The sequence below is a fragment of the Pseudonaja textilis genome, chromosome 4, assembly GCF_049901715.1.
Source record: "Pseudonaja textilis isolate UNSWEBS1 chromosome 4, rPseTex1.2, whole genome shotgun sequence".
NCBI lineage: Eukaryota > Metazoa > Chordata > Lepidosauria > Squamata > Elapidae > Pseudonaja > Pseudonaja textilis.
In genome coordinates, this window is record NC_141993.1 from 50965286 (window position 1) to 50982028 (window position 16743).

Consider the following 16743-nt stretch of genomic DNA (forward strand, 5'->3'; position numbering starts at 1 on the left):
AGCTGACTATTATTTCTTCGAGTATTTTTTAGTTTTGTAGTATATTTTTCCATATAATTCAATTTAGGGTAAGTTGCCTATTGCAAATTAACTTCTCTCAATAAAAATGGGAACAGTACTGAGATTTAAAAAGATTAGTGCAGAAACAGGAATGGCAGAGCCTGAATTAACATGCAATGAAGATAAAGATGAAAACAGCATAAACAAAACAAGTAACCAGTAAATAAAACAAACCAAGGAGTTCCATCTTATTGTACTTAATAAAGAAAATTTATTGTAAAGGTATATCACACAATTATACATTATAGTACATATGATGATAAGGGTTTAAGCTGGTAATCAACATGAACAAAAATAGTCCTCTAGTATTTGAAGGAGCTATTCTAGGAAAAAGAATCTAGGGTGTAGGATTAGACTGTTTCATTCAATGAAATTAAAATAGTATAATACATATCAGTCTAATAAAATAGCAAATCTCTCACTTTCCAATGAAGATATAGCCAACTACAAGTCAAACCTGAAATACCACACATTATAAAAGGTAAGATTTTATGAATAGCAGCTTTGCTAACTCAGATCATCAGGTTATTTTTATTATATTATCACTGGGTTAAGTCATGTAGCATTTTTTTTGTTTAGATTTATTTTCAGCAAAGAAAGCTTCCTGACAACAATACAACTGAAAAGGAAGCCTATTAAATCCCAAAAGCTTCTCAGTGAGGATATAATATAACCATCTGAAATCAATTTCACTTTAATTAACTTTGACAATTATCTCACCCTATTCCCTAAAGTTTTGCTACTTTAACATGATTAATTCCAGTTAAGATGATATAGCAAATTTCAGCAAAAGGCTCTAACGACTCCTTGTGACCATGTCCATTTAAAGAAGAGTATACAAACCTAGAAAAAAGCAAGACTTGTTCTTTCAACAGAATACTATAGCTTAGTATTATATCTGAACTAGTCTATCCTTATACTTATCCACTTAATCTCAATCCCAGAGGCTGCCAATCAATATCCATAAATTATATTAAACTGCAAAATTATTACCGAAAATTTTCTGTGGTAAGTAACTTCCATGCTAAACCTGCAACTTAAATCACGGTATGCTATCTTTTAACTTTCACAGCATAATTTGAGACAGCTGCCCCTAATATCTGACAGGTGAACTTAAAACTGATTTTTAAAAAAGCGTTTTCTTAAAAAAATATTTAAAAATGCTTTATTTTTAAAAATAAAAAAAAACTTGGTTGAAACATTGATTTGTATCACTCAAGTTAACTTAGTCTCAACAATGTAAACAGGCATCTGAACACAAGGAATTTGGGCCATTTATTCAAGTTTTATGTAGCTTTTTCAGTCCACATCACTGTTCATCATTCAGTATTCCCATATGCTTATTTGTAAGGAAGTCCAGAAAGGGAATGTTACAGATAGCTTGGTGAATGTTCATCATTGTGATCTCTCTTGGAATCCTGCAGAGAGAAAATGCAGATGGAATGTATGTAACCTGTGAAGCATTTACATGCTACTTGATGAAGCAACAATAACAACATTTATCAGGAATAAGTCCAACTTTCCCCAACTTGACGTCCTCCAGACTCGTTGGATTGTACTTCCTCTTAAGTCACAATGAGCAGCAGATAAAGGGATTTGTGTTCCAATATTTCTTGAATATCAGGCAAATAAAGATGTGCTTTAAGCGCACTATAGTTGTCATAATAAACAATTGCTTCAATTATCATTAAATTCCTCTTTCAGCTTCCTTACAATTATATAAGCAGTACTTTATTTAAGACATAGTTTTGTCCTACATTGACATAGTTTAAAAATTATCCACATATTTGAAACAGATCATATAGGAATATAAAAAAGTTATATCATGTAAAACTATTCTGTATATCAAATCCAGTTATGTTTTATTTTGATTGATATAATCTGTTATTGACTGATAACAGATTCTTGTCTTTTCTTTCATTTGTCCTGATTGCTTACCAATTAAAAATGAGGGATGAACCTGGGAATTTCTATATATTGTTTCATGTTTTGGTTCAATCATTTTGTGTTTGGGATTTTATCCTACCCTCTCCCAATATTATGTTAGAAGCTGTTTTTGAAACTCAGCAGTTTTTAACAATGGTTTCACTGGTCAACATGAGCATTATACTGAGCAACAGTCCTCTTCAAACCATTTCTGAGGATGAAATCTGAAGATGTTATTCAACATTTCCATGTTTCCCCTGTTTTTTCCCTTCTATGGCCAGTGAAACCATTGTTAAGAACTGCTCAGTTTCAAAAATAGCTTCTAACATAATATTGGGAGAAGGTAGGATAAAATCCGAAACACAAAATGATTGAGCCAAAACATGAAACAATATCTTGTCCTTGTTCAGGAGTCTTTTGGAAATCTACTATATTTAATAGTGCTATTCTATTTTAATGTATTTTCTCTAAAGCAGGGGAATGTGGAATCTGGATTTGTACCTCATTTGCAGTTCCCAGAACAAAATTTGGCAATCAAAATGACAAAATAAGGGTAGGAATATTGGAAGATATGAACCTTGGAGAGAACTTTGTAAAATGGATAAGATTGATTTATACTTCACAGAAAGTCCAAATAATGGCATAGGAATGGTATAGGAATGAAACAATATAGGGTCCCCTGCTTGAGCTGGGGCTTGACAAGTAGACCTCCAAGATCCTTTCTAACTCTTTTATTCTGTTAATTGTCACTGAAGATTTAACAAAACTCTGTGAGATACAAGGAATACGAGAGGTATGCCAACTATCTTTTGTTTATTTTAGTGTCGTCGTTGCACAGTAGTTATAATGCAGTATTGTAGGCTAATTCTGCTGACTGCCAGCAGTTCGATTCTCACTGGCTCAGGGTTGACTCAGCCTTCCATCCTTCCGAGGTTAGTAAAAAGAGGGCCCAGACTGTATTCATCCAATTTTCTCACTATATCTTATATCTTTATTATTTCAAGAATTGCAATAACAATAGCACTTAGCCTGCACCTTCTACTCTTTCTTTTTATTCTTCCCTCTTTGTGTTAGTTCTTCTATTATAGCAATAGCAATAGGACTTATATACCACTTCACAGTGATTTACAATCTTCTCTAGGTGGTTTACAGAGACAGCATATTGCCCCCAACAATCTGGGTCCTCATTTTACCGATCTTGGAAGGATGGAAGACTGAGCAACCTTGAGCCAGTTAATATAGATATACACTGCTCAAAAAAAATAAAGGGAACACGTAAACAACACAATGTAACTCCAAGTCAATCACACTTCTGTGAAATCAAACTGTCCACTTAGGTAGCAACACTAACTGACAATCAATTTCACATGCCGTGGTGCAAATGGAATAGACAACAGGTGGAAAGCATAGGCAGTTAACAAGGCATCCCCGATAAAGGAGTGGTTCTGCAGGTGGTGACCATAGACCACTTCTCAGTTCCTATGCTTTCTGGCTGATGGTATGGTCACTTTTGAATGATGGCGGTGCTGTCACTCTAGTGGTAGCATGAGACGGAGTCTACAACCCACACAAGTGGCTCAAGTAGTGCAGCTCATCCAGGATGGCACATCAATGCGAGCTGTGGCAAGGTTTTCTGTGTCTGTCAGCGTAGTGTCCAGAGCATGGAGGCGCTAGCAGGAGACAGGCCAGTACATCAGGAGAGGTGGAGGAGGCTGTAGGAGGGCAACAACCCAGCATCAGGACTGCTACCTCCACCTTTGTGCAAGGAGGGACAGGAAGAGCACTGCTAGAGCCCTGCAAAATGACCTCCAGCGGGCCACAAATGTGCATGTGGCTGCTCAAACGGTCAGAAACAGACTCCATGAGGGTGGTATGAGGGCCCGACGTCCACAGGTGGGGGTTGTGCTTACAGCCCAACACCATGCAGGACATTTGGCGTTTGCCAGAGAACACCAATATTGGCAAATTTGCCACTGGCACCCTGTGCTCTTCACAGATGAAAGCTGGTTCACACTGAGCACATTTGACAGACGTGATAGGGTCTGGAGACACCATGGAAAACGTTCTGCTGCCTGCAACATCCTCCAGCATGACCGGTTTGGCAGTCGGTCAGTAATGGTGTGGGGTGGCATTTCTTTAGGGGGCCGCACAGCCCTCCATGTGCTCGCCAGAGGTAGCCTGACTGCCATTAGGTAAGATGAGATCCTCAGACCCCTTGTGAGACCATATGCTGGTGCAGTTGGTTGGCCCTGGTTCCTCCTAATGCAAGACAGTGCTAGACCTCATGTGGCTGGAGTGTGTTAGCAGTTCCTGCAAGACGAAGGCATTGATGCTATGGACTGGCCCGCCTATTCCCCAGACCTGAATCCAATTGAGCACACCTGGGACATCATGTCTCGCTGCATACACCAACGCCACATTGCACCACAGACTGTCCAGGAGTTGGGGGAAGCTTTAGTCCAGGTGTGGGAGGAGATCCCTCAGGAGACCATCTGCCACCTCATCAGGAGCATGCCCAGGCGTTGTAGGGAAGTCATATAGGCACGTGGAGGCCACACACTACTGAGCCTCATTTTGACTTGTTTTAAGGACATTACAATCAAAGTTGGATCAGCTGTTGTGTTTTTTTCCACTTTAATTTTGAGTGTAAGTCCAAATCCAGACCTCCATGAGTTGCTAAATTTGATTTCCACTGATAATTTTTGTGTGATTTTGTTGTCAGCACATTCAACTATGTAATGAACAAAGTATTTAATAAGAATATTTCATTCATTCAGATCTAGGATGTCTTATTTTTGTGTTCCCTTTATTTTTTTGAGCAGTGTATTTAGAATGTAGATGTGAAAGTTAAACAAGTATACCTGTTCCGAGGAGCTGCTTGGTAGCCAATCGCCAGTGCTTCTCTTAGAATGTCACTGACCAACTGTTCTGTAGCCTGTTGTAGAATTCATTTCAGAAATAAATAATGTAAATATGGATGTTTTAAGTAACAGGACATATTTTAGAATATTTCATACCTCAGAATCCTGTGTATAAACTAAAACTTATTTACCAAAGTAACCTACAGTGCATTTCTTCAAATTGTTCTACAATTTCAGAAATATAACGTTGAGAAAGTTCTGGATCCCATCAAGTAAAATGGTTTCTTCTCTATTTCTGCTTCTACACCTACCTGCTGGAATACCATACCCTGGAGGTTTGTCTACTCCCAGTCAAACTGCCCTCTGGAAAAGCTCTAAAAAGCTGGCTTTCCCAATACCAGGTGCAAAAGTCCAGCAATTGTCTAACTTCCAACTGTCTAATCCCAACTGGTCAGTTAGATTGTGGAAAAAATTTATATTCCTCCCACAATGTATTGTATCTCTGCATTTGGTTTTGTATTACTATTTTCACAGTATTGTTGTGTGCTACTTTGAGCATTTGATTTGACAGCTTGATACATTCAATAAATTATAAATTATTATTAAAATAAATATACCACAAGACACTATTATCACCTTGCTCTACCTGTAGCCAATACCTTTTATAGCTTAAGTTAAACCTCTGTATTTAATTTGTCTATGATTAAGACTTTAACACTGAGAATTTTGTTAATAGCTTACCTTTAAAATCATATCTTCTATTATAAAAGCATATATATTTTTATGAAGTTCCACAGGCGGAAAGGAAATCCCTACCTATGAGATAATATGTTCATAATTAACTTCACATACATGTACCTCCTTTAGAAGTTAACATAACTCTTAGAACTGGTGATAAAAGTTACACTTAAAATACAATAGGCATAGACTATGCCTATTGTTTATAGAACTGTAATCTTTAGAAAATTAGCATTTTGTTCTGAAACTTTAAAGCTATATCCTTAATAAACTTGCTGTACAAAATGCTTAGAATTGGATTATAATTTGCAAAAATAGCAAAAAGTTTTTCTTCTGGTGCCTAGTACTGGGCTGCTTTAAAATTACACTTCCTAAATATTTCTGATAGATTTTATAAATATTTAAGATAGGATTCTGAATTTGTAAAGTGAAGAATCACTAAATAGATATAGAATTGTGTGTGTTTGTGTGCATTTGCACATGCATGAATGTGTTCCTGCACATAAGATGAGTTATATTTGGTTCTACTTTAACTTCTGGAAAGAATCTTGCAACTTTGGCACTTTAGGTGGACTAAAATTATTATAAAAAGGTAGGAGGCTTATGCAATTTCAAAGTCAACATTTGCTGTTTTTAATGCAACAGCAGGCAGTCCCCTCTATTTCCCCCAGGTAAGAATTTGAACCAATTGCTTTGGGGTCCAGATAATGCTAATTATAGAAGAATGTTTGAGTGCTTAGCTGGGGTTTTAAGTCTGATGACAGTTCTGCATCAAGTGATCCTAGAATTGAAGATTTATTAGCAATTATGAAAGCAACTGGGCAACAAAACTATAAAAGAGTATTCAAGACCTTCTTGCTTGTTGAAGAGAAAGGTAAGGCAATGTGTAACCATTCTAAATATTACATATATTACGCTCTAAAAACCTCAAGATAATGAAAAAGTTATTTTTTAAAAATTATTTTATTTACCTGTTGAGCAGTCTCACGCACAAACTCAGATGCAGACTGTGGTGCTAAGTAGAATTTAGCCTCTTCTTGTGTCTCTTCCTGTTCCTTTTTAATGTTTATTTTCAGAGGTTCAGTAATGTTAAGAATGTCCACTTCCTCATCATTGTCAGATTCTTGTTTAAGGAGCTGCTGTAGTTCTATAAGCTTTCGACACATCTCCTCCCCAGTGGTATAAGAAGATAAGCATTCTTTTCCATGTAAAGCAATTAGACACAGAAGACAGGATTGGCAAATAATTTATATAAAGTGACATGCAGGTCATTGCAAATAAAACAAATTTAGTTGCTACGATCAGAAACCTAAACTCCCAATCTTCTACTATCCATATATCTCTCAAGTTTCAATCATTATATCAAAAGAGAAACCACTACAAAAATATTTGTAAATTCAGAATTGTTAGTTTTGGGGTTCAAGAAATGGAGCACACTTAATTCAATAAAGTATGAATGTATATCTATTTCTGTTTATGTAACAGTCACTAATAAGACTATTAACATGTCCCTGACAACTACAGTATGAGAAGTCCATACCACTGGGTTTAAATAAAATCTGTTTATTATATTTCCTTTATTTTGGGACCACAATAACATTTATTTCATTTATTGATTCATTCACTGACTCATTCATTGAGTCATTTACTCATTTCTCCTGAACCTCTCCAAACCAGTTCCAAATAATAAAAATAGCTCCACAAAGAAGACAATCCCCCACTTTATAGGAACACTGTTAAATATAGCATTTTTATACATGGTCTTAGAAACACATATTGAATCATGCAGGCAAAACTGATTCAGGAGACAAAGATATAAACCTAATCCTATAATTTATTTTCATTCTGCAAATTATGCCAAAATAAACCTTTCGAGGTTCTAAAATTAGACTCTTTACCTGGTTCATTGTCTATTTGTGTCAGCACATCCTCTATGGAATCCTCATTCTTAAAAGCTTCTGGATCAGGTGGTGTATAGCCATGGAAGCGACACCAGTGTACAACCTGCTTTGTTTTCAGAGGCACAATACTGTGAAATTTAGGATACTTTTCTATGATCTCTTGAAGGACTTTCCGTATTGTCAAGGCTCTTTGCCACTGCAGATGAAAAAAGGAAGAAGAAAACCAAGAGTTAAACAGAATCAAATATTTGTATCTTTCATTATACAGTAGTTACATTATAATTTTTTATATTAATGGATCTGGTGCATTGAAAGAGCTAAATAAAAGACTGTAGATAACTGTTATCTCCCAGATGGTGACCAGGTGATCCTCTACTGCTGCTTGTCAAAGTGACATACAGCAACAATAGAACATGTGTGCATATGTCTGGGTACACATGTGAAATTGTTCTAAACAGATGACTTCTCTTAATAGATGATCTCACTCTTCTAGCCATTCTATATTTTGTCTTTGTGGCTCTAAAATAGAGCACATTATTATATACATCTAATAAATAAGAACAAAAATAACATCAAATAAACAGTTATACTTTTATGCTTCTAAAAGCTCAGGAATTGAAAACTTTTAGGGCAAATTCAATTTTTCATTTTCAATTTGTTACATCAGAGGACAGCACAATATTTCATGGAATGCTTCCTCATTTTTCATCATGGTGCTCACAACAGAAGTGTCATTTTGTCAAGCAGAAAAGAGACATTAAAAGCAAATTTAAAAACTCTTGGAAGTATAACAACATAAAGGCAACATTGGGGGAAAAGTTGCTATTTTGTCACACAAAAGATCTGGATTGCATGATGTTAATACGATATGGAACTTTAAGTTCAGTTACATTTTATTTAGACAAGTAGTAGTAAATCTCTGCAAAAATGGCTACGTATTAAATGCAAGAAATAATTTTTTAATGATTTCTAGGGATTTTAAAAACCACCAGATTTCTGAGGAACAGCTTTCAGTCATACCTTTCCCTGAGGCTGAAATTCAGCTTTATAGAATACATTAAAATTACCTCAGCAGCTCTTCGTTTTCCAATATTCCAGCTATAATATTGTTCCACAGAACTGGCACAGAAAGGATTGGCATCCTCAGCTAAAAAAGCAGAGAAAGGAACACCAAAAACTTTAATTTTTGATAACCATAGAAATTAATACATTATATGGGAAGCTATTTTTAAACATCTTATCGGAAAATAGTTTAAATCAAAATATGCTGCTTATTAATAAATTGGGCCTTATTATGGAAAAATTGAAAAGCCTTTAACTCTGAGTTAAAACAGATACTAGAAACAACACTAAGAGGTATTACCATAGCTATCTGAACTACAGGTAAATATCAGGGGTGGTGTTTGTGACATAACTCAATTTTCTAACCTTTTGGAACTATTCAGAAAAATGGAGCATAAAAAACAGCTGAGAAACAAATTAGAACTGATTTGGAGAAGGGAAAAGCAGTATCCTGAATGAACCCCAGTATGAAAACTCAGTACACAAATTGGTTTGTTTATTTCAGGAATACCAAGTCTCAGCATATAAAGTGCCAATTGCTATTAAACACCTATTTTATGTATTTCATGTGGATGAAAATAAAGCCAGTCATAGCTGAATACTCAGCAGCTCTTTCCTCATGGTTAAGATACAGCTTATCTAGGTAACATTGCAAAAATCAGGAGTTGGATTTGGGCTAAGAGTTTTCATAATGTATTTTTTTACAGAGAATATGTTGTGCTTCATATGTGATTTCAACAAGGTGCTCAGGAAACTTAATGCTGCAAATGTATTAATACATGTCTGTAATCTGTAATCTTTAATCTGTAATCTCTTTGAAGCTACATAATTTCTCGAGCTCACCTAGCAGCAACAGAGGACAGCTATCTATTCCCAAGGAAAAAGAAATGATTGCATCAAACAGATATAGTTAGGTGCTATGTCTTTGCTCCTGCATATTCCAAATCACCTTCTCTAAATCACTTACAAAGCACTGCATAACCCAGTAGACTACAGAAAACTATTATCCTTTTAGTTCTCCTGTATGGCAAAAAGCAGATCAAAGTGGGACAGGAATCTCTTTTAAATCCTTTGAGTCAGAGAGACTGGTCTCATGGACCAGATTAAACCTGAGAGTTCAATAGCAACAGCATTTAGGCATATTCTGTGCCCCATAGTGTTTTACCTCACTCTGCGTGGCTTACAATGTAGAAGCATTATTTGCATACTGCCCTCAACAATCTGGCTCCTCTTTTTACCGACCTCAGAAGGATGAAAGGCTGAGTCAACCTTGAGCCCCGTCCAGATCAAACTCCAGGCTAGGGGCAGAGTTTGCCTGCAATATTACATCGGACATTTTGATTTCAAGAATACTAGTTTCCCATTCCCATTCCTCATAAAGAGGAGACTTAAAAATGCTAGACTGTCTCTGGTGTCTTTCAGAATATTAGCAAAAATGGGAGTACTTTCTGAATGCTTGTTATTCTTCAGAATTAAAGAACAATACTAGGTTTGTAAGTGGAACAAGAAAATGGAAACTAGTGTTCTGATGGTTGAAACTGAAATCAATCAGCATTATTGTAATTCACTGCCCTCATGTATTCTGGGCAGAATAGGACATTTAGCTAAACATTTAAAAAAATGTTGAGGAAAAGATATGGAACTCAGCTAGCTGAAATAATCTTGACATGAAAAAATAGATATATAAAAACAGGAAAATGTAAGAGATTTTTCCATGATTAACATGTGATCAAAGCCACAAAATATCTCAAGCATTCTAAAGTTTGATGTATTTATAATTATCGAAATTAATGTTTACAGTTTTATGCACTTAATAAAGTTTGATAGGTAAGTTCTGAGTAAGCCTATGATTACAATCCTCATTGCTTCTTATGCCACCCCCTTGCTAATGCTCCTGTTGCCCCCTTAGTGTCTAACAACCCTCTTGATGATGCAAACACCTTCTATTAGGGGGCAGTTTCACCCATTTTGAGAAACACTGCTCTACAGAAAATGCAGGCAGATGGATTAATGACCATACTTAGCATATTACACTAAAAAGTGACAGTTAAACAATGTTCTCATTACTTCTCTCAGCAATTAATGGAACTTTCTTCACAATTGCTGTCAAAAGTTGCGGGAGGTTGTCTAAATATTCTTCCCTGTACAAAACAAAGGGGTAGCATTTAATATAGAATTTATTTATAGGACAGTACAGTGCTTTTTACACTGCTTCTACTGCACAAAGAGCATGCATTTGCAGATACTGCTGTATTACTGCCTATAGATCACAAAGGGAAATCTCTGTGTACATAAAGACAATGATTTGTTTGGACAAATAGTTTCAAACCTTTCTCTGCTTTTACATTTTGTATTTTACATTTTTTTTCCAAGAGGAGGGCAGTGTTAAGCCTACACAAACTTGATATGAAATAAAGAAAAAGTTATAAGCTTCTTTTAAAATAGGAAATTATGCTGCTGTAATTTGGCATGCAGGTTCTATAGCTATATATATATATAGCTTGATATGGCTCTTAACCTTAAAGTTTGAGACAAAGATAAATCTGAACAAACAAGATAACTAGTTCTTATGGTTCCAGTGCTGCATCTAAAATACAGTATATCCACTGAAACTGATGTGAAAACTGATCAGTGTAATTTTAATGTGCATCTGTGAAGTATTTTACTTTAATACACTCTTGATCTATCCAATATCCACTATAAAATCTCAATTGCTTGGATTAAACCAAATTAAAATAATTCTCTTGAAGAAATTTCATTTCAACATTAATAGGGATGAACTCCCAACAAATTCAAGTGGCTCACAATATAACCCATATTTTACAACAGCCATTGCTCCTGTAGTAGGTTATTTTAATTTCACAAAGATAATTACCCAATGGAATAATTTCCAAGTTCTGAACTTTCCTCTGTTTTTATTGTTGCCTGAGCATCCTGAGAGACTGGAATACTGCAGCTTTGCCCTGTTGCATCAGGCTCCAGCTTCACTTTAAAAGATAATAGAATATCTTTAAAAACATTTGTTAGGCAAATGAAAGTCTTCTATTTCAGACAAGTAGGAAGAAAAACTACTAGTCCTTAAATTACAATAGTTCATTTAGTGACTGTTCGAAGTTACAGTGACACTGAAAAAACAAACTTATGACTGTTTTTCACACTAACAAGTTGCAGCATCCCCATAGTCACATGATTAAAATTCAGATGCTTGGCAACTGGTTCATATTTATGAGAATTGCAGTGTCTTGGGAATCATGTGATCACCTTTTGTGATCTGACAAAGTAAGTCAATGGGAAATCCAGATTCACTTAACAACCATATTACTAAGTTAACAACTACAGTGATTCACTTAACAACTGTGGTACAAAAAGTCATAGAATGGAGCAAAATTCACTTAACAACTGTCTCGCTTAGCAACAGAAATTTTGGGCTCAACTATTATTGTAAGTCGAGGACCGTTTGTAATTTTTCTGAAGGAGGAAAGCAGAGATTTTAAAGAGGAATCCTGGCACCACAATAAAATATTATGTATTGACTTCTTTGTCAACCATCAATCAAACAGATTTTGGAACCACCTATATCTCCCTCACAGAGCAGTAACTGTAAGTGTAACTGGATGGCAGGAAAAAATACAATGTAAAAGATTTACATTTCAAAACCTATTATTTTGGGTTGCTGCTTTTTGTGTAGTACTATCTTTGGTCCCCAAGTGAAATACCATTATACTTTTAGAGATGCCAAAAAACATTTCTTCATGTCAATACTTTCATCAAGCTAAATGTTTTATCACCTGAATCCTTCTTCACTTACATAATCATACTGTGGCACAGCTGATGGCTAATAAAAAGCATTTGAAAGGGGCACTTCCATTAAGTGCAAAGGTGCAAGTGAAGCAACTTCCTTAGTTTAGATAATCCTGGCTATCTGAGCAAGTAGGTATGCAGGTATATTCAGTTCGCTGGTGGTGCCAATGAAAGTATTTGCAGAGGTATATGCACACACAACCAGAGAAAGCCTCCGAAGCAGCCACATCAAACCCTTTAATGCTATTTCAAGAAGTGGGACTCTGTTGATATCTCAAAGGTGCTTTTCTTCAAAAGGCAATTGGACTTTTTTCTTTGAAAAAAAAAAAACACCTTTGAGACAACTATGATCTGGATGATTGAGAATCTCCAGGATATATTTATATTCTTCTGATATCAATGCACTTTGCAAAGTACTTTGGAATGCTTTGCATAATCCCACTGACTAATTCCCCCAAAACAACTATTATAAATTTCTTATATATGCCATGAATAGTGGATAAGCATATAGACATTTTCAAGGCTTCATTATGACAATGGGCAATTCTACCTTTTGTAACCGTCAAATCAGGAGTGCTTGGGATAACTACACTAGTTGTAGTCATCGGTGTAACAGCAGTTGGTTTGCTGGAAGAAAGCGAATGTATCACTGAAAGAGAAAAGGAATATTGGTAATGTAGACAAATATGCTTCACTTTTAACACTTTTTTCATTTTTGTTGCTAAATGACTTCAATAATTTTAGCAGAAAGTGATGGCTGATTTTTTGTGGATCTCACAAACGATGTCTTCACTATTTTGCATAATCTGGTGTTGGTTTTAATAATGATAATACTGGGCATTAAAATTGCAAGTGTGTATTAGTTATCAATGTCAACAGGATGTGATATACCCAACACCAAGTGCTGTGCTCCAGACAATTTATAAAGTCTGCTCGCCACTAGAGCCAAAGGTTTCAAATTCTTTGCAGTGCAATATATCCAGAAAGCACAGAGAAGCCTGCAATATTGAAAAGAAGATTTAGGCAATATCTTTTTAATTACATCCTACCTTTGTTCACAGGCATCAGTATAGTTTGGACTCCTCCAGAAGCATTGCTGACACCAAGTTGTTTGAGTTGGCTGGGTACTGTCAAAACAGCCTGTTGTGGGCTGTTCTGGTTGGAGTGGATCTTTAGCAACCCTACATTGGAAATGTTTTAAAATGAATTATTTCTTCTTTTCACACAAGATAAAAAGGAAGCTCTCCTATCTATGTATCAGTATGGAGAACTAGGTCTAGTGCAGTGGTGTGTTACAAAAAAGTTTACCACTTCAGTGGGTGTGGCTTGGTGAGCGCACTTTGCAAGTGCGCACACTTTGCATGTGCACCAAACATGCACTTTGCGTAGGCACAGAGGCTTTCCGACTCACCTCCTGCAATCCTGCACTCTCCCTGTTGCTTCAGCAGCTGACGTGCAGCAATCTGCTGTGCTGCGCAAAGCAGCTGTGCTTCAAAAACAGGGAATAAAGGTCAATATGGGAGACTGTGTGGGCGGGTGGGCCCAACAGTAGAGCGTTGGAGAGAACCAGTCCGCTGCTCTTTGGCACTACTGGTACACTAGAATCGGGCCGAACTGGTAGAATACCACCACTGATCTAGTGCTAGATCTCTGCCCTCCTACCAAGACCAACTGGATATTGTAGAATTAGAATATCATATCTTCCACTCCCCAATACCCCAAAAATGTCCAAAACTGGTATTAAGGGCTACTGAGAGATCCAAGAGAACCACCAGGGATTCCTGATCCTTTTATATTGATAAATGGATTCCCATTTTGCACAAGGTAAGATCTGATTATTTGACGAGATTGAGGTTTTGCTTCTCACCCAAGAAGCTAAAACATCTTCAAGGAAAAACAAAGTCCAGTTGCCTTTTGAAAGACTACCTTTGGGACAACCATGACCTGGATGTCTGAGAATCTCCATAGACATTTGGCTCAATTGATTTCACTCTGTTTCCTGAGTAGATCTTGTCCTGCTTAAACTCCAAGAGTTTATCAGAAAACCAATGGGCTCTCCAGGATCCACATTTAAGAGAATGTCAATCTTAGTGTTTAAGAGATTGCAGAATCTGATGGAACTGCATGAGCTGATATTTGGGGAACAACATGTCCAATTAACAAAATGTTATATTCGACTAGGCATCAGTCTTGTTCAAGAATTGATGCTTGAGTTTCTACAATATTTTTTTTTGAATCAATTAACCCAAGTAAAGCTCGCACCTGTATATATTTCAGATCATACACCAGTTGGTTTTGTGTTTAGTTTGGATAAAAGTATCCCATTGACTAATTTTGATCTTTTAGTTCTTGATTACCTGATACTGCAGTTTTTGTGGATGCTGGTGCTGGGGTGGTGACCCAGGAAGCAATGCTTACAACTGTGGAGGAACTTGTTTTATTAGGTGCAACTGATGTTGCTTGCCCATGATTGCCAACAACCTGCTGTTGCTGCCCAGATGTCTTCACCATGGGGCCTGCCGATGAAGGGGAACTAGAGCTTGCACTGTCTGCTTGCTGTGTTAAAAAAAAAATCAGGGAGAGCGGAAAACACATTTTTCAGCTTAATGATCCAATAAAGAAAATAAAAGAAAAAATATGCTAAACAAATTATGAATTAATTATTCCTAAGCTATGCATATACAGTATTTTTAGTTGAGAGTTAGAAAACCAAGAGGTTCACCTCTATTGTATATAGCATTTACAGTATTTTCATAGTGCATTGTCACGTTTCAAGATTTCATAAACTTCTCTACTTTTTATTAAGCACCTCTGCATTTCCACTACAAGCCCCTTTTTACAAGAATGAAAAGGGACTATTTTTTTTTCTTCCTTCTGGCAACATTTTTTGCATAGGTTTAATGCCAGGACATAGTCTGAAGTCTTCTGATGTAATCACCTCAATTAAGCTATAAAAGACTACAGCAAATTATAGTCTGCATAGGACCCTGTCTGGGAACCCAACAGACCCTTTCTTGAGTACAATGAACAAAAAAGGGAGGAAATCAAAATAATTAAATGCAAAAACATTTTCCATAAATATAGTATGAGGGCAAGTGTGCCAAAGGTCTTTTGTAAATGCTAACATTTTTTTCACACAGCAGGATGGATCCTCAACATTTAAGTAACTTTGATTTCCAGGGAGTAAGAAGTGGATTCTACTCTTGCATAATAATTTTGTAATACACCTGAAGCCTGACATGCAAATTAACCAATACTGGACCTCACCTGGAGAACACCATTTGACGCAAGTGTCACAGCTGAAGTTGTTGCTGCAGTGATCACTCCGCCTGATACTCTCAGCACAGTGGTGCCGGGTTTTGAGAGCTGTGATGATGCCGGTAATGATTTCAGTGTATTATCTGATATTTTCATGACTGAAGCTTGCCCACCTGAACCTGCCTTTAAATTTGTAAATGAATTAAAATAGAAACAATATTTTTATAAAGCAGATACAACGAGTAGAATAGAAAAGATACAAACATTCATGATATTTTAAACAAAACCTCCGTATATATGCAGGTGTTCAATTTTGCTATATCTTCTAGATTATAAAGATATCAGGAACAGAGTTTGTGAAGAATAAGTGAAAATTGTTATAAAGGGTTAAAAGTGCTGGTTTGTATCTCAGGGTACTTTTTTTGAATGCCACATGCTATTAAATCAGGGGATAAAAGAAACATTCTCTAGGGCTGTGTTAAAATTGGATCCTTTCCTTTTCAGTCAAAATAGGAATCACATAAAAATGTATGTTATGAACTGTTTATTTCAATGAAATAGGGATTTGGAAGATTAAGAATAAGATCCAAGAGTTGGAAAGGCCATTAGCAGTCAATTCCCTACACAATTCAGGATTTATAGCCTTTCTGATAGATGATCCTCCATTCTGTGTTTGAAGAATTTTTCAGTGAAGAATTACTTCTTCATTTTTCAGTGTGTTCCACTGTCTAACAGTTCATATAGCTAGGTGGTTTCTCCTAAAATCTAAATTGAACATGTTTCTTTGTACTTTTAACCCATTTGTTCTGGTCCTGCACTCTCAGTAGAGAAGAAATGTACTTCCTTTTTATGTAACAGCTCTTTAGATATTTGAAGGTAACAAGGTTTCTTAATCCAGCTTCTCCCAACTGTGTTGAACTATAACTCCCAAAAGTTCTAGTTGCCACTCAAATTGGGAAAGGCTGAGCTGATATTTTGCCCATTTGTCTTTCTACTACAAATTCCCTTCCTCATATTCTTTTTCCATTAAGGGGAAATTTGGAAGGGACATTGTTTACTGTTGAAAAACTGTATGAGAGGAAAAGGTTCAGCACGGCTTTCTCCTTCTCTATTGTCCATTGTTCAAACCATTGGCC

The 16743-nt window shown here is 36.2% G+C and overlaps 1 protein-coding gene across 1 annotated transcript in view; it reads right to left on the reverse strand.

Annotated features, from left to right (window-relative positions):
• Positions 1-248: 248 nt before the first annotated feature.
• YEATS2 (YEATS domain containing 2) overlaps positions 249-16743 on the reverse strand; it is a 38412-nt gene continuing 21917 nt past the window's right edge. The window contains exons 21-32 of the mRNA XM_026701268.2: positions 15617-15790; positions 14707-14905; positions 13399-13530; positions 12900-12998; positions 11424-11535; positions 10616-10689; positions 8554-8633; positions 7484-7682; positions 6557-6783; positions 5589-5663; positions 4848-4921; positions 249-1478 (exon numbers count right to left, since the gene is read on the reverse strand). Coding sequence (XP_026557053.2) covers positions 1370-1478; positions 4848-4921; positions 5589-5663; positions 6557-6783; positions 7484-7682; positions 8554-8633; positions 10616-10689; positions 11424-11535; positions 12900-12998; positions 13399-13530; positions 14707-14905; positions 15617-15790 — 1554 coding nt within the window. The 3' untranslated portion in view covers positions 249-1369. The remainder of the gene's footprint in view (positions 1479-4847; positions 4922-5588; positions 5664-6556; positions 6784-7483; positions 7683-8553; positions 8634-10615; positions 10690-11423; positions 11536-12899; positions 12999-13398; positions 13531-14706; positions 14906-15616; positions 15791-16743) is intronic.